The following is a 27242-nucleotide window of genomic DNA, read 5'->3' as shown; positions in this document are numbered from 1 at the left end:
AACATATATAGTATTTTATTGCACAAGTTAGTGGCATACATAAGTTTATAAAATGGTTATTTTGCATAAATGTGATGCTATTGACAAATCTAATCTTTTTAATAAATATGTCCCGTCGTTTCGATTCTAAGGGATCGAAGTGTCCTGTAATTACAGGGTAACCTTGAAACGTCACTGGTGCGAACTTAGATGTATTTTACCATTTAAATTCGACAAAATTAAATTATATTGCAAGTTAACAATCTTTTCTACGATATAAATCAAATTCACAGTTTAATAAGCAATTATATTCTTTTTTGTTTAGAGAACACGCCCCTGTATCTTTATAGTAAATGTCGTGCAAATGAGTGAGGATTGCAGTATCCGTCTCGGTGATTGGTCCATTGTATATGATATGCAAATGAGTAAGCGTTATAGTGTCCGTCACTGTAATAACTCCGTTGTATACGATATGCAAATGAGTAAGCACTGCGGTATCCATCTCTGTGATAGGTTCATTGTATATGACATGCAAATGAGTGAGCGTTGCAGTATCCGTCTCTCTGATAGGTCCATTGTATATGAAATGCAAATGAGTAAGCACTGCGGTATCCATCTCTGTGATAGATCCATTGTATGTGAAATGCAAAATGAGTAAGCACTGCGGTATCTATCTCTGTGATAGGTCCATTGTATACGAAATTCAAAATGAGTAAGCACTGCGGTATCCGTCTATCTGATAGGTCCATCGTATATGGCATGCAAATGAGTAGGTGTTGTGGTATCCGTCCTGGTGATATGTCCACTGTATACGGCATGCTAGCTTGACCAAATGTGAAAATGTCCTGCAAATTACTGTATATTCACTATTTATGAGGCTTTGCTGCGTCAAAGAACATGTTGTTGCTTCTTTAAGAAATATGGGGACTTGACTGCATCGACAGTGATATCAAAGTACAAGTACAATTATACAATCATATTTTGAAAACACTGCTTTCGTAAATTGTTTGTCCTCAGTAAAGAAACCTTTGTTTGAATATATAAAACAGGTTCTAAACAAATACAATAGAACATAAATTCTAATCGAGATTGCTTAAAATATCTATAAAAAAAAACATTCTCAGCGATTTGTTGTTTATTACGTTGATGTGATAACTAGGATTTGTACGGATCGAAGGGTCAGCACACTCATCGTTTTTTTTTCATGCCCTAATGTGGGGTTGGGGTGGGGTTGGGGAATATTCCTATAGCCACTAACAGTGTGGACATAACTCAAATAGTTTATCATGTCCCATTTGTTAAGTCTATACATCTGAATTTGGAATCTATTAACATCCCTGAGTAGTGATTACGAGGTAGACACGTATGAGGTAATTAAAATAAGCACGACTTCCTCAATAGTTAATGACAGATTCCACGCCTGTTAGTATTAGGAAAAACAAGAGGAAAGATACAACTTTACACTGATGTCGTATAACGTAGATCAGAGGTGGGCAAACTTTCCAGTGCAAGTGCCGCCTACACAAATTTACACCTTGGTGCGAGCAGCATAGTTCATTAAGTAAAATAATTAATATTTGAAATAGTAAAAACAAAAGGTTTTTCTAAATAACATCTAATTAATTTTCAGTTGTTAATATTTGAAAACTTAAACTTCAAAAGAAGCACATTTATTTGATAAACAGAGTAACATAAACAGAGTCAGTGCGAATGATGACTTGTTCCTAGGCTGCATGAAAACCCTTGGTGGGCCGCATGCGGCTCGCGGGCCGTAGTTTGCCCACCCCCTGACGTAGATGTTTCTCCTCATGGTAAAGAAGCACATCCAACAAGAGCATCTCATACATAGAGGTCAACTTGTAATTATTTCTTTCATGGTAAACGATAATTATAATAGAAATAAAAAAACTGAATAGCACAGCCAATGTGGCCGTACATTCAAGGCCGAATTAAGGCTCTGGAGGGCCCCAGTCACTTATGATGATGGTGGGAACCTTATGGATCAACAAAAACACCCTGAAAGCAGTCCTTACATTTTTTTTTTACCTCTGTATAATTAATATAGGTATATTAGGCTAAGTGTTAGACGCTTTAGAATTTTCTATAGATTTTATTTAAATATGTAATTATATCCACGGCAACGGGGTGGGTGGGGTGGAGCATGGAGCACGTGTCCACGGTGCCCAAAATAGCAAAAATACAGAACCTGAGCATACTTGCAAAGCAAACTGAATTGCTCACCAAAAGACTTACAATGATCCGACTAAAATGGACACGTTCTAATTAATCTATAAATACATAAGTCAAACCATTTTATATTATGAGTTTAAAACACTAAGACAATATTAAATGCTTTTGGAATTTCTCTTAAGGTTACATTTAATTTGAAATATGTATGACTACGAAGAAATAAAAGATGAACCCTACAGCACTGGTTCAGGTTTACGAAATCCCACGATGAGGATATTTTCCACGAACCCTAACAATGAATATCTGTCTTACTGAAGCAGTCCAAACGAATCAAAAAATCGGTAATTTTCGGCAACTTTAAACGGCGTGAGCATATCATTGTTGAGCGCTGCTTTATCTGCCCCAGCAGATATCAGTATTTCAATCACATCTAAATGTTTAACTACATTTTCTCTGAAATACGATGTTGATGGAGGAGATGCCATTAGCTTTATCGCATCAAAATTCATTAGAACCTCACTTTTATATAAGAACGGCAGATCAATGTTGTTTGCTGTATACATCTGTCCACGTGAGGCGGCAACATGGAGGGGTGTATTTCCCAGAGCGTCTAGTACGTGAATATTTCCACCATTTCCGATAATACCAGCAGTGACAATGTCATTTCCGCTTCCAGCTGCGTAGTGGATAGGAAAAATTCCAGAATGGTTCGGTTTGTTTGGATTAGCTCCTTTCGAAAGCAAGAAAAGCACGGTTTCAAATTTACCATGTGCTGCCGCATACACCAGTCCTGTTTCACCTTGTATACTTGGTATGTCCACATCAATACCATGTGAAAAAAAGATCTCCAATACAGGGATGTGACCAAGTCGCGAAGCCACATGAAATGCAGTTTGACCTTGATTGTCCTTGACAAGAGGATCTGCACCATTTTTGAGAAGAATCTTTACCATTTCAGTATCACCTACATTGGCTGCCACCGTAAGAGGAGTGTGTTCTGTAATAGCAGAGTTCAAATCAAGCCCTTTATTCAATAGGTTTTCAGCCATGATAAAATTACCTTCTTGTATGGCCAGCTGAAGCTCGTATAGTTTTAGTGGATTGTGGGATTTGTAACTGAAGTTATAAGCCAAAAACCTTTTCTGAGACCAGGTAATAGGCAAAGTATCAATGTTTCGAAGGATGCAAGGTCTGATGTGACGCCGTATCACTTTCCGGCAAAGTTTTTCAAGGGTGGCTGGACACTCTCTATGAAAATATTTGAGAGCTATTTCTTGTTCCTGTTCATTCAGGCATTTGAATATCTCCTTTTCTTCATAGCTAAACTGATATATCGAAGGAACACTTTGAATGGTCAAAGGTAGAAGTATTGCACGTAGTGAAGTTGGAGCAAGCATTATGGACTTGATAAGAGAATCCCAAGCTGTCTTCATATCTTCCCTTGGTTTCTTTGCAAGGCACTTCTCGATTTCGTACCCATAGGCGAGAAGAAAGGTGGCAATTTCATACCGCGGTTCACTATAAGATAAAGCAGCTTCAAATGGAGATAGCCCGTTTTCTTCAAGCAGATGTAAATCAGCACCACATTCGGCAAGAAGGCATACTGCATGGGTCTCTCTCCTCTCAACAGCGATATGCAAAGCCGTATTGCCACTTGAATCTTGAGCATTTATGTCACAACCTTGAGCGATCAGTAATTTCATAATGTCCAGCATCTTAGACTTTTTCTTTCCTTGCACCTCTTCTTGGTATTTAGAGGGTACCGCCTCCATTAAAGGAGTTCGATTCTGTGAATGAACAGATTTGGGTTTTCTATTCACATCACTGTTATAACGAAGTAAAACTTCCACCACAGTGTCGCTGACATTTGCACATGCCCTGTATAAAGGCGTTTCTCCGTTGTTGGATTCACTATTGACATCAGCGCCCTGTTGAATTAGAAGTTCTGCAACTTCTCCATGATTGTAGTACGCGGTCGCACCAAGAGGCGTCACTCCCTGATAATCTCGCTGGTCTATAAAGGCACCACGTGCTATAAGAACGCGCACGACGTCCTTTTTGCCCCTCAAAGCTGCACTGAATAATGGAGATCTTTCCGCTCGATTCAGCTGATTCGGATCAAAAGTCTCTAAATTGATGATTTTAAAGATGATTACATCGTTTCCAACAGCAAGGGCTTTCGAGAAGGCTGTCTCCTGGTTAAATATACTATTGACATCAGCGCCCTCTTGCAGTAACTTGCAGACAACATCAACGTCATTCTCAATAATTGCTTCGTGAAGTTCTTTCAGTTTATCCATGGCATTATCTGTAATGAGGATACGGGGTTTATTTTTGTGAGATAAAAACATTTAAAGACAGATGGAAAGAGTATACAGAATGGCGCTTCTTGTGTTAAAGAGAAAGAGATGATTAAGAATTCAAATATCTAATGTGAAAATTGCCCAAAACACCATACGTGTTAGGCACTTGAAAATGGATACCTTACAAAGGTGGTTTGTATTGAATTTGTTGAAATCTGAAAGCAACCATATTTACAATTAACAGGTCCATTCTGGATACTGATAAAAAAGCAACAAGTCTGTTCAAGATATTAATAAAAGTAACAAGTCCATCGTGGCAACTGATACAGGTAATTTCCCAAATCTAATCGATATTTTGTAAGTTATCTATTTTTGTATTGTTTATTATCTACTTTATCTATAAAAAAATTAATTCTTCATTGCTGTGAATTACACATATAATACGCCGTTTACGTTAGTAACATAAATGCCATCAGAACGCTTGTGAGATAGTAATGAAAGAGCGTGCCCTTCATTCACCTAAGTATGACCTATTAACGTACTAATAATGCGTTTCATCGATAGTCAAAACACAAATAATTGCAGCATACTTGTCTCGATTTACAGCATAGTGACTTGACCAGCATCACTAGTATAAAAATTAATATAAACAAACCAATTTAACGGCTTTCTCTAAAAGAACATGGCTGACATATCAAAACTGAAAAATGACTCTTTAAAGTTAATAAAACAAAACAAAATTAACAGTTTTTCGTAAAATAGGAAGGATGTATATGACAACAGGGCATTCCTTCACAAATGCTAAAGTAAGTTAAGGTGGCTAAGCCGGTGGCCTAGTGGTTAGAGCGTCCACCTCGGATGCTGGAGGTAGCGGGTTTGAACCCCGGCCGAGTCATACCAAAGACTTACAAAAATGGTACCAACAGCTACCTCGCTTGGCGCTCAGCATTAAGAGGTTAGTGTTAGGACTGGTCGGCCTGGTGTCAGGATAATGTGACTGGGTGGGATATCATGCTACATGTCTGCGGCATGATGCCGCATTGCTAGACATCACTATAAACTGTCACACTGTAGACATCGTAGCAATATGACTGAAAAATTGTTAAAGCTACGTTAAAAATCTAACTCACACACACACATGGTCTAAGCTTCAAAAAGGCATTATTCGCTTTGCATACATATTTATACAGGTCTGGAAATGTGCTCTCAAAGGTAAAGATGAGCAACTTTTTGACACTAAATGCAGCTATTATTAATTATGGATTAAAAGTATCGGGTAGCAAATGCTGTTTGAACGGGTGAATTTCAATTATTTTTTTAATGTCTTCTTGCGGTTAAAAATTATATCCAAAATGATTGTGGATATGGAGACTTTGGGACGAAATCATCCATCCATACATACATACATACACCTCTCCAAACTAAGAATATGTGCCTTTACATATTGTATATTGGAGATGGAAGAGAGCACAATCAATCCAGCTAGAATATAGTACCATTATTTTTAGCAACGTGAGGGGAGATGAGTACCGCTTGATATTTGAATAACAATGTTTTTTCACTGCTAAGAAGAAGTATATAAACTTTGATATGATAAAATTTATTAAATTACCAATTTAAAGAAATCTACCGAGGTTATAAATTTGGGAAATAGTTGTTGTTGTTGTTGTTTTGGGTTTAACGCCATTTCTCAGCACACAAAAAAATAGGCTATACATGGTGAACAGTATAACTGGTGGAACTCAAGAAAAACCCGGTAAGAACCACCAGCCCGACACTCGAACCCATGAGGACGGAGGTGAGATGGCAGTGATCGGTTAAGGCAAGCGCTTTAGGCCACTCGGCCACCCGGGGCCCTGGAATTTGGGAAATCGACAGAAAACTAATTATGCGCAGTAATGTCATGAATCGTATTTAAAATGACCTAAGTTACACGGTTAATTAATCTGTTAATAATTTATATTATTTAAAATTACAAAACGTTATATGGTTTAATTAATTTGTTATTAATTCATATTATTCACAAAAACATAAAGTTACCATACTTTACATTATATATATATATATATATATATATATATATATATATATATATATATATATATATATATATATATATATATATATATATACACCATATGCATTCAAAATAACCTGGCTTTTAAAGTGTTGGCATGTTGGTATAAAGCAATCTGATATACCAAGAAACAGACACACATGCGCGTACGTACGTACATACATATGTGTGTATGTGTGCGTGTATGTATGGATAAATAAATAAATAAACAAAAAGAACGTATCTGTATGTGCAAAATATAATAAGTTTCAACGGTAGTGAGCATGAGGATTCTACGTGAATCGATCTCGAGACCTTTGCTATGCCCACAAATGACTCTGACCATTGGTCTATCCAGCGAATGCCAACATCTGATTATAAATGTAGCTTTCTCGCGTTAAGCACTGCTGAATACATGTGTAATTTGTATTTTAAATTGAAAAGATCAAGTGACATATGATTTGGCAAAAAATTCGGAGGTATGCCCTTACGTTCGATGGTAATTAAAATCGGGAAAACCGCTATACGAAAATAACAAACTAAACTAAATGATTCTCAAATGATACATTTAAGTTAAAATTGAAACTGCAAATTCACTGACTTTTGTATTCTTATTTTCATTTAAAAGTGAGAGATAGCTGATTCAGAACATACAAGAGAGATTTTTTTCTGGATCTGATTTTTAAATTTAAAAACCGACCTCTTTGGGGCAAACGCACATTAAAAGCGGCCGTGTGGTAAGGCCGAACTTTGCAATATCCCTCATCGAACTCAAATTGAAATTGTAGCTATATTTACACTCCATCTAGCAAGAGAACAAAATATAGCAAAATATTATTTTCTTCCTTTATGTGTCTGTGTATGCATGTGTTTTTGTGTTCCTTATTAAGCGACTAAATTCAGTCACTATTCAGAACTGCCGTAAAAATATCAAGTTAGTTCAATAGTATCACAACAGGTAGATAGATTTCAAGAACCGCAAAAAGAGCTTTAATGTAGGCAAACACTAATGGGTATTACTGTTTCACTTTTGTTACATATTAAAGAATACTTTAATAAATCCGGTGTGAATCAAAACGGTTATTATTACATAATGAAAGGGAAACTACAAAGCAATAAAAAAATATTTGTTTACATATAAAGTTATGAAAATAAATCAGTGAGAGTTTGAGAATCCCCAAAATTATATTTAAATGTGAAAATGGAAAAGGCTGACGTCTGACATGATAAAGCAACATGCGTTTGGTATAAATTTGTATCTTTAGTCATTTTATCAGTGATACTACCATTGCATGGCTGTCTATGCAACACCATAAAAAAATCTAAAAGTTAGGTCATCAAATATTTCGTGGCTGTCTATGCAACAATATAAAAAAAGAAATAGAAAAGTTAGGACATCAACCATTGCGCGGATGTCTATGCAAGACCGTCAAAAAGGGCAAAGTTAGGATATCAACAATTGCGTGGCTGTCTATGCCACACAGTAAAAAAAAAAAGAAATAGAAGTTAGGACATCAACCATGGCGCGGATGTCTGTGCAACACCATAAAAAAGAAGTAAAAATGTTAGTACATAAACCATTGCGTGGCTGTCTATACAACAATATAAAAAAGAAATAGAAAATTTAGGACATCAACCATTGCGTAGCTGTCTATGCAACAACATATATAAAAAAAGAAATAGAAAAGTTAGAACATCAACCATTGCGTAGCTGTCTATGCAACAATATATTAAAAATAAAAAGAAATTGAAAAGTTAAGACAACAACCACTGCGTAGCTAAAAGAAATAGAAAGTTAGGACATCGACCATTGCGTGGCTGTCTATGCAACACAGTAAAATAATTTTTAGAAAGGTTAGGACATTGACCATTGACCATTGCGTGACTGTCTATGCAACACGGTAAAAATAGGAAAGTCAGGACAACAAATATTACGTGGCTCTCTATACAGCACTATTAAAAAAAAGAACAAGAAAAGTCAGGACATTAAGGAATGCGCTGCTGTCAATGCGAAAAGGAAAACAATTAGAAAAGTTAGGACATCAACCATTGCGTGGCTGTCTATGTAACACTAAAAACAAAAAATAAAAAAAAGTTAGGACATCAACCATTGCGTGGCTATATGCAAAACCAAAAACTAGAAATAGAAAAGTTAGAACATCAACCATTGCGTGGCTGTCTATGCAACACCAAAACACAAGAAATAAAAAAGTTAGAACATCAACCATTGCGTGGCTGTCTATGCAACACCAAAACACAAGAAATAAAAAAGTTAGCACATTTGGTGCATGTTCTTAAACTTTAGTATTTTGACAACAACAAATCGGATTTTGGGCTGCCTGAATAAATCCTGAAGCCAACTTTGTGGGTTCTCCTACAAGGATTCTAGCAGTGTACTGATAGAAGGGAGAAAAAGCCGAGTCGGTGGGTATCATGTTGTTGAGCCAAGTCGTCTAAAGGTGTTCCGCGCTGATTTATTAATGACCTGCTCAGTCGCTACATTCCCCAAGGGTAAATCCATTAATCATTGCCTGTCATGGCATACATACTAATATTTGGAAGTACTGATGATGTGATCGTGAAGAAGAAGAAGAAGAAGGATGATGCTGATAATTATGACGACGACGACGATGATGATGACGGTGAAAATGTAGCGGAGATAGCACACAATTGATTATTGACATTTGTGGTCACAATCTTCGAACAGCTTCAAGTTTGGGACACTTGGATCACCTTAATAATAGTGTACGTATAGAATTTTTAACAAAAAACTGTTGGTCGGGGTTAAATTAGCTTGCAGATCTATATTCGATAGTTTGCTGAATGTACACAGGCGCGAATGGCAACTGTTGTGCAACTCACGTTCTCCCAGCGGCAGACGGTCAATACAAGATTGATTTTCAACCGTTTATGAATGCAGTGGATATTAATTACGATCTCAGGCTGCATAGAAGAACCTTACAAATGGGCATAAAAGATGGCATATTCTGTTTGGCCGTAAAGCTGATGTAGTGATGGAAGAGGATGAAGAACATGATGAAGAAGAAGACGGATGGTGATGATGACGATAACGATGATGGAAGTTTCAGCGGAGATGGCTTACAGTTGATGAATAGGCTAAAACGTTTTAAAAGAATATATAGACCAACAATACCAATGCTTGACTCCACGTATAGTAAAGTTTTTACATTAGAGAATGTAATATGAGTACCAACAGTTTATTCCAATATCAGTTGAAGTGATAATTACCAATGTATACACCGATAAATCATCATCATCATCATCTCTCTCTCTCTAACAGATGCAGATACATATGAACGAACGAACGAAAACTGAAACACGGGAAAAAAGTAGAGCAAATCACAGTATGAGATTCAAAAGAACATTCAATAAAAGCAGACTTACCACATATACAAATTCTCCTATTATGCCACTCAAATGAACACAAAACGATTTGCAACACTGTGTTCCTTATTCTATTAAGCCAACCAAAATCAGCATGTAACGATCTGCAACATCGTTTTCCTTAGGCCACACCACCACTCTGCATGTCTCTATTTCCTACCGCGTTTCCAAAGTCTGGTCTACTTTGCTAGTCATATACATGTACATTACTAACCATACATATATCTTGCTTACGCTGCTCGTCAGTCAAGCATGCCAGGCTAAACAAGTATTGATCATACGTAAATCAACAAAGCCCATCACTTATTAATATTATACGGCTTGGTGTAAGGGCTCCATTTTATGGCCCAGCGGAATCTGCTACACGCTAATGCAATAATACTGCCACAAAGAGCCCACCCAAGGGAAAACAGTTACACGTGTTTTTATCATATTCAGGCCCGGTCCTAGAGCAAGGCGAACGAGACAACCGCCTTGGGCCCCGCGCTTCTCCGCAATGCAATTTTTTTGCTTGGGGCCCCGCGCTCATCGCTTGCTGCCTTGGGCCCACGCACATCCTAGGGCCGGGCCTGACCATATTCCTCTTCCCATTCATACAGTGAATTACATCCAAGAATCTAGAGTTCTTATACCATAAGACGATAATACGTACTATTTTCACCCAGACCATGTTACATTCTGCGTAGTAAACACATTAACATGAAGGCATCAAATTTATAGTACATGTATGGTACATGTGCATGTGCGTGCTATGACGTAACAATTACCTGACATAATTATCACATAAGAACAGATAATTCCAAGAATATGAAAAAGACGAGTAATATTACCACAACATGAATCTGACGGCTGAATGTAAAGGACAATAATAATTTAAATTGTCATTATAAACTAGCAAAGTGACGCAAAAGAGCAGATAATCAGCCTAAAGAAAAATATTTCCTAGATAATTTGGGACAGGAAATGTATCTAAAGTGGCAGCGTACTGCTTAATAAAGGTGATATTTAAAGGCAGTTTTGATACATACATACATACATACATACATACATACATACATACAGCTGTAAGTAAATTTCTAATGATATTTATGAAAGCATTTTATATTAATACCATCTGGTGTCCAAACTATCTTATTTACAAATTACAACTGCGGAATAATTTTCATACGTAACGTTAAACTTCATTTCTTTTGCAAAGTGAAGCATACTTATTGATTCACTTGAACATGAACATCTGTAAATATACAATTTCAATTCCAGCATAAACACCTTGAATACGTCATCAGTTTGTCCTGTAGGTGGTGTCCTAAAAAGAAACTGCCCATTTGAAATGGATAAATTATGAAAGTGGTGGTGTTTTTATGAGGATTAATTTTATTTCCGGATAATCCAAAACAAAAAAAAAAATGAAAAAGAGTTTCTACAGACGTATTACACAAAGAACACACATTCCTTCAATTTTACTAAGAAGAAACAAACTACTCTGTTCGTAAAATTTTATAAAAATTTGTAGCTTACAAGCACCTAAGTTTGGAATACATAATCACGTTGTTTGACAAAGGAAAGTAAATATTTCACTTATTTTCATAAAAATATCCATTTATCACATAAAACGTAGCAAGCCCAAGAAACCGAATAATTTAAAGGCCTTGACCTTGTGTGGTAAACAGAATGTAAAACCCATGTTGATTCAACATGAAATTTTTTAAACTCGTTGAATAATGCGTGAAACCCTGGACAAGCGGTAGCATAGGAAGAGTTCAACTCGTCACGTGACCTTGATATTAAATAACATTCATGCAATTGAGTTCCTCAACATACATTTATTCCTAGGTTTTATCAATGTTTTGTTGTCCTTTTATTTTGATGGTGATGGTGGTGGTTAGGGGATGCGCAATTTTCTTTTCAAGTATTTTTTAAAATTAAATTTCGATTGTAACAATAATTTGTCACTTTAATATTTAACATACATCAGAATTTGAAACAGTCACACTATATTGGCTTCTATTTAAAAGAGCATTGTTTCACATCTGATGAAACGCTGATGAGATGCTGAAATTCGAGAATAGTTAAAAATTTAAAAAATATAAATCTACTCAGTTTAATAGTTTTCATAACTTAAGAAAAAAAATTCTAGTAACCTACCATGTCCACTTGCTACAAAATTCTAATTATTGTCATTATTATAAGCAAGATAATTTAAAATGGAGATTTTTAGTGGGGTTTTTTTTACAAGGGGTGGGGGGCTACGTGGTGTGATGTGCAGCCCTCAGTTTTTCCGGCCTGTGACAAAGGAAACTATCTATGTGTTACGGATACAATTGTTTGCCGTCTGTAACCCACAAATATTTACCGGCCTATGTCCAGGGAAACTATAGATGTGTTACGGATCCAATTTTCTGTCCTTATTTTCCAATGTTCATAGTAATATTGCACAAAGAAGAAACAATCGAGCATGCGGTCTTAAAAAGTTTATATCCCCAGGCTCCTACAGATGTGGTTATACATGTATAAGACACGTCTGGATAGTATCAGCAAGTAAGCGTAAAGCTTAATTACCTTTGGTAATGATGCAATTTGTAGAGCGATTAACAACATTTCACGAATAAATGGACTTCTTATGAGTACGCAATTTGTATGACATGGGCAAAAATGCGTTCCTTGGTCTGGATCATTAAATAGACATAAATGATTTGATGACTCTTTCATAAGGTAATAAAGTCACTGTTCATTAAGGCGCATGAAACGTATTCCAGTGAGGACCAGATAATATGCTATACAGCTGAGATGATGATGATGATGATGATGACGATGATGACATGCCATGGAAAAATAACAGACTTTTCCAATGCTATGGGTAAAACAACTGAAATAATAAGTAAATAGATGAATACTTCCAAGCAGAGTACTGATTTATATGAATACTTCCAAGCAGAGTACTGATTTATATGAATACTTCCAACCGAGTACTGATTTATATGAATACTTCCAACGGAGTACTGATTTATATGAATACTTCCAAGCTGTGTACTAATTGATATAAATACTTCCAACGGAGTACTGATTTATATGAATACTTCCAACAGAGTACTGATTTTTATGAATCATTCCAACCAGCATACTGATTAATATGAATCCTTCCAACCAGAATCCTGATTTATATGAATACTTCCAACCAGAATCCTGATTTATATGAATAGCTCCAATCAGAGTACTAATTTATGTGAATACTTTCAACAAGATTACTGATTTATATGAATACTTACAACCAGAATCCCGATTTATATGAATAGCTCCAATCAGGGTACTAATTTATGTAAATACTTTCAACAAGAATCCTGATTTGTATGAATACTTACTTTCAAGCTGTGTACTGATTTATATGAATAATTCTAAAAGAGAGTACTGATTTATATGAATACTTCCAATCAGAGTATTGATATATATAAATACTTTCCAGCTGAGTACTGACTTATGTGAATACTTCCAACCGGAGTACTGATCTACGTTTAAAGTTTCTTCTCCACTAATGATTTAAACGTGCAATGACGTATAGTTATTGCCTGATGACGATAATATATCTCCAAGAATTAATAAGAGTCAAAACATGACAACATTCAAGTTTACAACTGGAGAAAGATTTTAAATGTGAACGAAGTGAAGATCTGAGAACAGAAAATGAATATTCAACGCATGTAAAAAAAAATATTACAAAAGTGGTTTCAGAAAGTCGATATTCACTGTTACTCATTACCTTAGTGCATGACAATTTTATGCATGTTGCCATAGTTTCATAAATAGGGATTTAAACACATGCAAGATCTGAATAGATAATTATATCAATAACCCTTAATGGGCATGTTGCCAGCGGTCGCCTGCCGCCAGCATGATTGCTTCAGGAGAGTGATGAAGCTGGTGGCTGCAAACAGGTCAGTCGGCTACGCTACAAGTAACAAAGTGAAGAGAGATAAGGGGTGGGGAAGAAGGACGACGATGGTATCTGTAGATGTTTTTGAAGTTGTATAGAAACTCAACTGCAATAGTAAATTCAAGATCTATTATAAAACACTGAATCCTATTGCCCAGTCCACACATGCCAGAATACATGTGAATCAATGACTCATTCCAGATTGTGAAACATCCACAAACAAATCCATACAAGGAATAAGGCACTTTAGCCGTTAAACCTTCTCGTTTAATAATTAAGTTTAAAAACTCGTTTTTACAAAATATATTAGAAAAAGATAAGCGATTTAAATGAAAGGTACAAAACATGTCAGTTTTATATAAGTGTACTTCGAGCAAGATGATGATGATGATGTTGATGACTATGATGATGATGATGATGATGATGATGAATAGTGGACTTACCATATGTAGTTTTGTACTAAACTGTCACAACTCGATCCTAAGAACAATGGATCCTGATGTTTCTTAGCGCCTGTCCTCACACATGCCTTTTGTAAAAGCCTTTTTCTGTATATACTGCAAAATCGTACGGCTTTTTCTCTGCTGTCTGTTAGTCATTCAAGCATGCCTGGCTAACTGTTTATCGATTTCAAAGTAATGAGCCAAAATTAACCTTCTATCCTAATTATGCCGCTCTTTATACCACACCCTTTTTACTGCCAAGGTGCATTTAACTAAATAAAATTGAATATATGATGTAGACCCACATAAAAATGGTGCCGTCCATTTCGTACGTACGCATGGAGTTTTTTTATATATATATATAACCCAAATGCATACACTTGCGTATGAGGGGTCGACTGGTAATCTACGTACGCACAGGAGACGGGGGTGGGGGGTGGGGTGAAACCTCGATAATAATTTGTGTTAAACGTAACCTGTTCGACTGGGTTCAGTCGGCGTTTGAATTTTAGCGGACACTAGACAAACATTTTAAAGTTACGAAGCTTATTTCTTTGATGCAGCCAGACATTCAACGTCCGTGGACTATCTGTTTTATTAAACACGTTAATATTATTAATCCTTGATCGTTTCTGCGTGGATGAAATATAGGCCATTCTATAGATTTCCGGGGGGGAGGAGGCGTCAAGCGTACATACGCAGGTGGAGTTTGTGTAAAAAAAAAAGTACGTATGTGTACAGGAAGGGGGTAAGGGGTCAAGCTTTGCCAGACTTTTGCGTACGTACTAAATGGATGGCCGCCTACACAAATTTTGCAATTCCAACTTTTCGATAGGCAATGGACTCTGAGCCTACACCCCAACATAAATGTCCAAATATATAAAAAAATGGGACATCAAGGGTCAGAAGAAACTGTGACTAGTTGGACACCTGCAGCATTATGCGTGTGTGACGTAACATCGATAAATGACAGTGACGTAAAGTCAGAGGAGAACAAAACTACTACTGAGCAAAGAAAGTACCGCAAAGAGTCGGACCCTTTACGGCAAAGGAACACAGGTAGATTGTTAGTGCCGAAACTTTTGGAATATTGTTAGTACCAAGACTATTGGAATAACGTGCATGCCCAAGGACACAACACGATAGTTGATTCAGGCACTCTTATGGTTTAATCTGCTTGACATCAAGGCTGACGTGGACGAAGTTGACGTATGCAGCTCTGTGATTTCCTTGAATTATGAGATGTTAGCGAATCCAATGAAGATGACCAACGTTCTGGAATAATAGTGAGCGAAAAGTGTCTGTCGTAATAGGGGTTGGGATGCAATTGATAAAGATGTTCGATACATAGTGGATGATATTTCTATTATCATGGGGAATTAATTGCTAAGCGGGTTTATAATGAATGTATCATTTGAAGCTCAGAAAGATTTGTGTAAGATGGGTCCCATATTTGTTGACAGCTAATCAAAACCGATTTGGGCTGGAACCACCAGATACTCAACAAAAAAGATAAATGTGGCCAGATGAGTCTAAATGAGATCGTAACATGGATTTATTTTTCGAACTCGACTCAAGAGAAAATAATAAAGTTTGGAACGGGGAAAACCAGCAGGTACCACAAATCATTTGACGAAGCGGGCAATCAAGAGAGTTTTTTATGCATTATTTGGTTGCCAGGGTACTTTTGCCTAACTCTGTTGGTGTCACAGGGCATTTTTATACCTCCAACGTATTGAAAAATGTTGCCCAAAACTGTTGCTGAACCACCCATCAGCTGAACCATCCGTCCGCGCACTTATACCATGCGGTATCCATCTCCACGACAACGCACTGGCACATATATCCGCGGTTGCGACTAACTGACTTAAGGAAAAGAGGATCTAAAAGACCCAAACATTACCCCATCATCCGTACAGTCTCTATTCAGCTCCAAGTGATTTTTGGTTGAGTCTCCTTATCATAGATTCGCTGCCATGCTATTGGATGTGCATTTTCCAGTGTATGCACGGACCGCTCAGGTAGCCCAAGTGGTTGCAGCGTCCGCCTTGGATGCGGAAGATCGCGGGATCGAACCCAGGTTGAGCCCTACCAGCGACTTATAAAAATGGTACTAGTAGCTGCCTGGCTTGGCCTCAGCATTGAGTGGTTAGTGTTATGACTGGGCGGCCTGGTATCAGCATAATGTGACTTGGTGGGACATAATGCTAAATGTCTGCAGCATAATGCCCCAGTGCTAGACATCACTATAAACTGCCACATTGCAGACATTGTAGCGATATGACTCCAACTGTTAAAGCTACGTAAATAAATACATATCACACACACATACACACACACACACACACACACACACACACACCAGGACATGTACAAAATACCAAAAAGTGAATACCAAACGGCATTCAGTAACTCGAAACGAGACTGAGAAAGTGTGTAGATCTGCATGGTGAGTGCATTGACCAGTAAAAGACTTTGCTGTATGGCGTACTGTTGTCCAGAACTTGTTATATACCTCTCATTATAATCTCGTTATAATCGCAGCTTGGTAACTTAAACTAATTTTTAATGTATTCAGTCTCTCATCATAATTTAAAAAAAAAACACACGTGATTGACAATATATTCATCGTTTTAATATCTTCCTGGTTTAATGTACAACAGAACTGTAGAAATGATGTTAACGTAAATAGCAAGACCATGAAACTGTCATCTGACAGCAAACAAATAATATTTGAAAAAAGCCACTTTTTATGCTTCTTGCATCGGTACAGATCACAATATCACTCATATATATATATATATATATATATATATATATATATATATATATATATATATATATATATATATATATATGAGCTGGATACAGCGGTATACCACGGTATTCATGAGCGTACCGCGATACGCACCCCGGTATACCGCACTTATATTAGGGACCAATATTTCAATATTCCTAAAGAAGGGGCCTAACACTTTTTTTGTTTAACTTCTTTCTTTCAATAATTGGAAACATATTTTACTCTGATTTAAAAGCAAAATAGCACCTTATTATTATATTCACCATATTCGTTGGAAAAAATATTGATTTTCTTGATATATAAAAAAGAAACTATTTCAGCTCAAAAGAAAATCATGGCCGCATCGCCACCCCGAAAATTCAAAGGGTAACACCTTATAGTAGACGAATTTGCTATGTGTATGTTAACAGTTGTATAAGTTGTAATCGAAAAGCTGTAACTTAAGTTGGAGAATTAAGCCTACAGGTATAGCTGATACTGTGAGAGACACCGTGCTGACATCAAAGAGGCTACTGATAAAAAAAAACAAACTGAAGCCAACAATTTACTTGCTTGGTATAATACTAGCAAGAAAACATAAAACACACCAAGTCAACAAATTATACAAGATTTAATCGACTTGACAAAAATACGTATAGTTCAGACGGGAAACGTGCGCTCCTGCAAATGTGTGTATGTGTGTGTGTGATCTGGATTTTTAACGTATCTTTACAAAATTTCAGTCATATCGCTACGATGTCTGCAGTGTGAGAATTCATAGTCATGTCTAGTACTGAGGCATCATGTCGCAGACACGTAGCATTATGTCCCACCCAGTCACATTATCCTGACACCAGGCCCACCTTTCCTAACACTAACTCTTAATGCTGAGCGCATAGCGAGGCAGCTGTTAATACCATTTTTATAAGTCTTTGATATGACTCGGCCGGGGTTAGAACCCGCGACCTCCCGCATCCGAGGCGGACGCTCTAACTACCAGGCCACCGGAGCGGTCCTCCTGAAAATGTGATTCGCAGCATAACAAAAGAATGTACATATTTAACACATTAGCATTTTATTCATTTTAGTTAGCAGTGTGCTTTGATCATGTACAATTTCCACAAGTACAATATCCAAAGAAATGTCAGCCATATTACATCAAAGTAGCTTACAGGCATGTTAACATTCTTTCAACTGTGCATGTTTCAAATGCAATGCAAACAACTTCACCTTACATACGTCACTCTCTCTAAAGTACATACTAACTGGCGAGTCCCCACGTGTTTTGTTCTTAGTGATATCGACAATAAACACATTTCCAAAGTTGTTATACACATAATTCGAAAATATTAAATAAAAGTCACGCAATGTTTGTAAATAAATAAAACCGAACACTTAATTTTCAACATATTTATTCTGAGAACAGCGACCAAAAACCTGTCGGTATCGCAGCAAGGTGGAGGAAACCAGATCATAAAGTATTGAGCACGTGTCAGCGATGGCTCTGTTGCTGTCACGTGACTACCTCGTTGGCCTGTGAATCTAGTTTTCTTCCGTGGCTTCAACATTTACGGATATCTCAACGTTGTTTTAAGCATAAATATTTTTAGAGTTTTATATTCTTTCATTTTTCTATCAAATTTATGTGACTCATTTGTATGTTCGATTTGTTTTCCTACAGCAACATTACAAATGGTTTACTGTTGATATCACGTGACTAATTGATTTTACCTGTCGTTGACATGTAGGTTGCAAGATTTGTGTAGTCATGTGGCTAAGAATGCAAATTGCGAGATTCAGGTAATATTTCACCAATGCTGTAATTTGGTCTCGTCAGTCAGCGGATTAAAGATATAATGAATGCTGTGCTAGCAATTTCTGAGAAAATAAATCAAATCCCTGTCGATTTCATGCAGGTATATCTTGATGAAAGGTCATTCAAGTTTGCTGGGCCGGCTAGCAAGCGGCTACCCTATTCAGACACCAAAACGGTGAAATTCTAACTTTTCGATAGGCAATGGACTCTGGCCATACACCCAAAGCAAAGATGTCCAAATATAAAAAACGGGGTATCAAGGGTCAGATGAAACTCGTGATTTAGTTCTAATGTAGTGAATGGAACAACGGCGGAAACACGAAGTACATGAAATGTGATGTAAATGTTAACCAGTTTTTCTTTTATAAAATCAATTCTATCTGCAAACTAGAACATCCATAAAAGAAGCTTTGAGTTACGAGTGTAATCAAGCATAAAAGTGCCCGTCGAATTTCAATCAATTAAGGGATTATAAAGGCGCACTATATACATGCTGTTCCTTGTATGATGATGTACAGTGCTGTAGAGAAATCAATAAGGCCCGAAGAGCACTTTTTTGTCACAACAGACCACAACAACAAAAGAAATAATAACAAAATACTTCTGCATAAAAAGAAAGAATAATACAGTATATACTCGCTTATAAATTTAGTTGAACTGCAAACACCGTAAACCCTGATTTGATTTTAAACTTCTAGGACTAACGATTATAAATACAACTAATTAATGAATACAGGTAACGTACGAAAATATTTGCAAATTTTTAGATTGTTCTCCAAATGTTGTCATCACACTCCATATATAAATCATATTGTTTAACCTTCACAACCTGAGGGTAATAAAATCTTGTTTTGTCTTGTCTTGTCGTGGTACCCACTCCGGCAGATCAGGGTCTATGTTGTTTGTATCACTGACTACTTCTAAGAAACTGCATTGATTCAGAAATATTGTAGTCATTTCACAAGCATCCTACCGAAATGGTTTACCACTGCGTTCTTAGTAACTAAATGACCTTCACATCAAACGATTCAAACAGACTACCTACCCATACACAATCCATATATTTGGACTAGCGGCGGCGTTTAACTGGAGTGATGGCCCCTATGTGAAAAGAGTACAATGGGGCTACAAATCCAATTTCTATATCACTGATGAAATTCTGCGAAATATTCAGAGGAAAATACAGATTTGTTTTCAAATAAAATTTATTTTTAATAATCTGCTTTAATTATAATGTTTTAAACAAACTCCAACATTTTCATGGCACCCCTCCTTTGCTATACTCTTTATATTTTACACACACAAAAGCAGCATACGCAACACCTGTCATATATGCAATCAATGTGCATTCGTCTTTAACGGTTTTACCATACAGCTATTAGAAATCATTAAGTTTAGGTTGCCTTGGTTTTTAAGTATACCTTTTTGGGGGGTGGGGTAGAGGTAGTCCGATAAATCAACCCCACAAATCTGTGTTGATACTGATGGACGATGTTGTGGGTCTGATATCACCTGTTCAATAAAATATGCAATTTTGCTGATTAAATCATTCCGGAACAAACCCGCGTACACTTTAGGCACATACCGGTAATTGGTAACAGCCATATCAAGCGTGAAATTCAAAATGGCCACATGACAGATGGTTGTGCTATTCCATGTGGATTTACAAGTCACCAAACATATGATTTGATAATCTAAATGTCACCAAAAGGAACCCTTCAGCCGATGGTAGCTGCACAGCTACGAGAAATACCGGTAAGTGTATAAAACATACATCGATATGTGCAGCCAAAGTTGCATGCAGATATTTGCAGCTTTTAATGAATAGGTGATATCAGCCCCTCACCCGAAAATCAATATCATCACGGGTGAAGGGCTGATTTATCGGCTTAGGGTAGAGGTTGAGTAGACATCTTAGTTTCGGATGTTTCACGTTTACGAGTAGCAACTACAGTACTATGGGAAGTGGAATGAACATCACACGCATACTCTAGGTTATGTAAATACTGAGTCTTAAACCTTCTTCTCTCAATCTTTCATTTAAATAATCTCGGGTCCAAGTTAAATTTTCATGGATCTCTCCGGGTGCCCGAGCGGTAAGAAGCGCTCGCCTTTACCGATCACTGCCACATTACCATTGTCGGCGTGGGTTCGAGTCTCGGGCTTGGCAAACGTAGGTGTGTGATAAATCTGCCAGCAACTTCTCGTGGGTCGGTGGTTTTTACCGGATGTTTTTTGGGGTGGGGTGTTTTCCTCTATCAGTTATACTGATCGCCATATATGGGCTATATTGTTCTGAGAAATGGCGTTAAACCCCAAAATAATAACCTTTTCATTGCACGCAGTAGCTTTTCTCTGCAATTCTTTACTGAATGTATTATGTTTATTTCATTCTTCATTAGACCCATCAGGATCAAATACCGGTAGTCTAAACAGATAATTTCTCTTTATAAATGTTGGACTGCTAGTTAACAACGTTCAGAATGCTGTTAGTTGATTTACTAGCCCGTTAGCTAACACATTTTCATAATTCTGCCAGTCGATTTACTTTTCCTGGTACATCTTCACTGACCAGCTCCTTCTTTGCGTTGCAATTAATAAAAGCATAGCTCACTTCCAGACAGCATGTATATTTCTTTACAGTAAAGATTGTTTTCGTTTATAACGTCTAATGAGTCAGCAGAACATCAGTTGTTTACCTCTAACCCAATATAAAATGTCAATGAAAATGCCCAAATCCATACAAGTTAAATGGTTAAGTTGACAAAATACGTGTAAAAGGCCGACTGATTTTATATAAACGACATACTGCTCAACTGACCGTATCTCAGTGGCTTCATTCGGGTTGGTGTCACCCAGTGCGGTAGCTCATGGTGTCACTCCATGGTCCTCCTTCCGTAACAGACCATACAGAATCCTTAGTAATGTCATTTTGGTGTCACCCCCTCTGATGGTGTCACCCGGTGCAGTCCGCACCCCCCCCCCCCCCCCGCATCCCCCTAGCGACGCCACTGCTGTGCCTGCTAGTCATGTATTTAACTATGATCGGTTATCCGCTTATGAAATCCGACTAGACCGAGCAGTGTGTGCTCTGTAAAATTTGCAATTTTTCATTTTGGTGTCACCCTCTGAGATGGTGTCACCCGGTGCGGTCCGCACCCCCCCACACCCCCCTAGCGACGCCACTGCCGTATCTGTAGCTAACTTAATTCAGCAAAACATGATGGATCACAGTAATATCTACAGTTGTTATCCAAAATCCGGGATCTCGTTTCAGGTTTAAAAAGGCTCAACAACCCTAACTTGTTTGTGTGCTGAATACCGCAAATCGTGTCTCTTCAACACTTGAATAAAAAACATCAGCTTAATCCAAAGTTAAAACAATGCCATCCTGATACGGTAAAAGTTCGAACATAGGCTTAAAGTAGTATACATTCCCCTCACCCCCGGACATTCGCTTGGTTTTCTCTCACAGATCATATTTACTAGTCGAAGTCATGGACCTTGATACATTTATTTCGACCTAGGTACAACCCTTTCAAAAGAGCGACATGATCATCACACAAGGACACACAACGCCTTCGTAAGTAAATATGGAAATATGTTCCCTACCGAGTTCTTGAGGAAAAGGGACGAGCAAATCGAGCTCGAAAATCACGACATCCTTGAGCCCTAAGCGCTTGTGTGGTTATCTGGTCATTTCCGTTTTGAATCCATGTTTGAACCTTTCGACATATTGTTTACTTCAGTCTTAACTGTATTAATGCTACCAATGTCATGGTCTTTTCCCCCAATAATCTATTAACTGCATGGGCGCCAGCGGGATTTTATTGCGGGGTGGGGGGTGGGTCAGTCAGTCACAGCATAGGATAATTATTATAGTAAGCAGTCTGAAACTAAAGCTAATATTTACTTCGCGTTTTTAACAGAATCTTGTGACATATTTTCAGCTTCATTTTCATGATTAAACTTGTCGGTATATATATATATATATATATATATATATATATATATATATATATATATATATATATATTGCAGTATGATTTCGGGGGAGTCATGTGACCCACTTGACCTATGCTGCGGGCGCCCATGATTAAATGCTTACATCGCCATGGTCAACCTTTGTTTGCAGTCACTTAAAACTTTATATTCTTTTGTATCAATTTCAGTCTGTTCAAATTTATTATGCAAATTGTTGCACAATCCTTGAAAAATAAAGTCTGATTTAGTTTTCGTCTTCTCACTCACATTGGGGGGCACCGAGTGGCCGAGTGGTCTAAAGCGCTCTCTGTTACGGATCACTGCCATCTCACCTCTGTCTGCGTGGGTTCGAGTCCAGGATTCAGCTAACGTGGGTATGTGAGAAAGCTCGCCAGTAGCTTCTCGTGGGTCGGTGGTTCTTTCCGGGGTTTTCCAGGGTTCTTCCTCCACCATTAATACTGGCCGCCATGCATAGCCTATCGTGTGCTGAAAAATGGCGTTAAACCCCACAACAACAACTACTCACTCACATCTGTAATATATAAATTCTAAATTGTTTTAACAGCTCGAATGACGCTGCCATTCATATTCATTTTGGTTTCCTATCTTTCCTTTCAACGTCAGCTCTTACAATATATCAACGTTAGCAATTAGCTTGTTCAAATCTGTACTTAGGTACTCAAATCTAATTCATTGGCTTCTTTAATGTGTGTGTGTGTGTGTGTGTGTGATTTGGATTTTTAACGTAGCTTTAACAATTTTTCAGTCCTATCGCTACGATGTCTGCAGTGTGGCGGTGTATAGTGCTCTCTAGCCCTGGGGCATCATGCCTTAGACATGTAGCATGACGTCCCGCCCAGTCACATTATATGAGATATCCATACCAACGAAAACTAGTCATGCTGATGACCTGCTGTTGTACGAATACTAACGAAAACTAGTCATGCTCATGAATAGCTGTGAAATCTATACCAATGAAAAACTACAGCCATGCTGATTACCTGCTGAGATATCCATACCAAAGAAAACTACAGCCACCCTGATGACCTGCTGTGACATCTATACCAACGAAAACTATAGCCATGCTGATGACCTGCTGTGACAGCTATAACAAAGAAAACTATTGCCGCAGATATAGAATGAAGTTTTTTCTCTTAAATGTTATTTTTCAATACAACTAGCTTGACCACAATTTAACCCCGTTCATACTTATAAACATGCATGGGTTATTTCTAGATTTGAACATTGTTTTTTTCATGCTAGTGAAATACTTGCATCATCTGTCTAGAGATTGTTGAACTGAATACAATTATGAATTATGTCGTAAATGTTTGGAAGTGCACAAAGTGATGGTTCTGCTAGTTGTGTTTTGTAGTGAGTAATTAAATAAACATTTAAAGTGGTTGGAATTAAACACTGAAAAAAAAAAGAAATGTGGTCCAGAACAGGCAAAAACGCTAAAGGAAAGCCGCAGGAGACAAGACCGATTTGATGCGCATGACATTAAAAAACAGTTTACTATTTCTTTTATGTCAAGTTACAAAGGGGAAGAAACAAAAAAAACATTGACATTAAATACCATTACCATACACCTGGGAAATGATTGGAGTTTTTCTTCCATTTGTTGGTTTGTTTAATGCAAAAGCAACTTAATAATATAGTCAGATTTATTCAGGACACTCTTCAGCAACTCTGATCAGATTATTTTTTACAATCACGATGAACAAAAAATGGACCTAGTGAATTTCTTCATTTGATTACATTTTACAAGCCTACTCTAGCAAATATTTCTCAAAATGCACATTCTGACATAATCGGACTGACTAGTCAGTTTGAAGCGCGCGGCTTTACTTCTTCAAACTGTTTCTGAGATCGGAATCTCATGTACAATTTAAGCTTGCTTTTATTTAACATAAACCTTACAGTATTCCTACAATATAAACCCTACAGTATGGCAACAACATAAACCCTACTGTATTCCTACAGCATAAACCCTACAGTATTCCTCCAGCATAAACCCTGCATTATTCTACAACATAAACCATACAGTACTCCTACAACATAAACCCTACAGTAGTCCTACAACATAAACCCTACAGTACTCCTACAACATAGACCCTACAGTAGTCCTACAATATAAACCCTACAGTACTCCTACAACATAAACCCTACAGTATTCCTGCAACATAAACCCTACAGTACTCCTATAATATAAACCCTACAGTAGTCCTACAACATAAACCCTACAGTATTCTTACACCATAAACCCTACAGTAGTCCTAAAACATAAACCCTACAGTATTCCTACACCATTCCTACAGCATAAACCATGCAGTATTCCTACACCGTATTTGCATGACTGCTTGTGGAAAGCATCTTAATAACGAACAAAGAGAACATTTGGTCAACGATGTACTGGAATCTTAAATTGGCTTTTCTTTTTTCTTATGTGCAAATATCTGGGTAAATCACTCTTAGCTTATATATAAATGTTTACGGGTCCTGAAAGAGACACAAACTTCATAGTACGCGATAAAAAGTATCAAATATATGTTGATATCGGTTTTAGTCAGATGAAATATAAATGTACGATGGCCCGAGATATAATGAAACAGCTGGCATTGCTTTAAGAACTCACGGTACTAGTTATATACGAGAGAGAGAGAGGGGGGTACCATGATTGGTTGATAGTGAAAAGAAAAATAAAACAATCTTGTGACAGTTTATACTACATGTACATGTAACGGACGAAACAGACAATGTTCCATTTTTGCATTTTCAATACCGCAATGTTCCATTAATGCATCTTCAACACCGCGAGTCCTCTATTTAAAATTTACTATTAATCATCTCAATGTAGTAGACACTTGCGACTGGGATAGATTTCACAACGCCATTTTTCCAACAAATATAAATATACCCATAAGCTGGTCATGAATAAAATTCCCTCAAAATATAATACCATGTTATTTTGGGAACAATGAAAGATTAAATAATAATAATAATAATAACTAAGGAAAAATACATGTCAATAATGTTCGTTTAATAATAATAATAATAATAATAATAATGAGAACTTTGTATAGCGCCTAATCTTTAGAAGCTCTAAGCGCTTTACAACCTTACACCAATAATATAAAACAAAATGATATGATTACAAAAAAATAAACACCATGAGATCGGAAAACATAAAAACATGCTGAAAATATTTAAGGTAAGAAACATTATTAGGTCTTTAAGTTTGTTCTTCCAGTCGAAATAAGTGAGTTTTAAGAGCACTCCTCAGTGGGATCACTATGTCTTTGTGTCCAAGTTCAGTGAGCAATTCATTCCACATTGCTGGGCCCTGGTTTAAGTGTACTTTCCATTTCAATTCATCAATTTGTAGAGTGGCAGGGGAGACAGTAGCTTACTTTGACCTTTACCACCACATTTGTGATATTTGGCCATTTATGTTGGTGTGTAAAATTATCAATCAGCCTCTGACGCCAATATCCGATACACCCCAACATAAATGTCCAAATACAAAGAAATGGGGTGGTATGGGTCGGAGGAAACTAGGACAAGGGAGACGAGTTTTGCAAATAGTAAATTTTATATTTATTTCCCGTTAACTCAACTTCTTTCTACACGATATCATAATAAGCTCTACTTCCATCTCTGTGTGTGTGTGTGTGTGTGTGTGTGTGTGTGTGTGAAAGAGAGAGAGAGAGAGAGAGAGAGAGAGGACGTTCATGAAAGGTAGTAATACCCACAGGGGCTCGTCTCGTTGCTTACAATTGACCTGTCATACATGTACTATATAATAACTAGATGTATTTCAGGTCAATTGTAAGCAACGATACGAGCCCCTGTGGTAATACCAACTTGGGGATGTTATCGATTTACCGTTACCGTTATATTTTGACCTAAATTTACTTCCCCCATCATCACTATGACCCACTGTGAACATTGTAGCCAGTTACAAAATAAGATCATACTTACTGTTTTAACATTGGAGTTGTTTCATTGTATCGACTAGTTCCGAACAGGAAGTACTTGTCCACCAAAACTTGCTCATAATGTGCTATTTCCTCGTAGAAGGACATTAACCTCCCCCCCCCCATATCGTAAAATTTGAATAAAGCGTTACTATTTTGAACGCATACGAAGGTGGTAGGCTAACAGCCCTAGTTAAACACTTCAGTACACTTAAGTTGAAACTAAATCAACTTGTTTGCTTCAGTATGCGCGTTCTTCTCTGTGTGTATGTCGCGTTGGAAGTTCCATTTATCTATGACACTTGGTGCGATGAGTGTGCGCTTGTTTTGCCTCTGTGTGCGTGTGTGTGTGTGTGTGTGAGAGAGAGAGAGATGTGCC

General features: G+C 37.2%; 1 protein-coding gene across 3 annotated transcripts; it reads right to left on the bottom strand.

The window, feature by feature from the left end:
- Nucleotides 1-27242, bottom strand: LOC149792506 (uncharacterized). 3 transcript variants are annotated; one of them, XM_089971116.1, is made up of 2 exons: nt 26868-27242; nt 1-4477 (listed from the first exon to the last, which is right to left on the bottom strand). In XM_089971116.1, exon 2 carries the CDS (start codon nt 4467-4469, stop codon nt 2478-2480), a length of 1992 nt encoding a protein of 663 aa, XP_089827242.1. In that variant the 5' UTR covers nt 4470-4477; nt 26868-27242; the 3' UTR covers nt 1-2477. The 3 variants fall into 3 exon arrangements, with proteins under 3 accessions (XP_089827242.1, XP_089827244.1, XP_089827243.1); XM_089971118.1 differs by lacking the exon at nt 26868-27242 and adding an exon at nt 14305-14441; XM_089971117.1 differs by lacking the exon at nt 26868-27242 and adding an exon at nt 9934-10511.

This window comes from Sinohyriopsis cumingii, chromosome 9, assembly GCF_028554795.1.
Source record: "Sinohyriopsis cumingii isolate HCF-2022 chromosome 9, ASM2855479v2, whole genome shotgun sequence".
Taxonomy (NCBI): Eukaryota; Metazoa; Mollusca; class Bivalvia; order Unionida; family Unionidae; genus Sinohyriopsis; species Sinohyriopsis cumingii.
This window is presented reverse-complemented; position numbering and strand designations above follow the sequence as displayed.

What these genes read in the sequence shown, in the direction of transcription:
- LOC149792506 (XM_089971116.1), bottom strand. Translation starts at nt 4,469, where the DNA reads ATGGATAAACTGAAAGAACTTCACGAAGCAATTATTGAGAATGACGTT.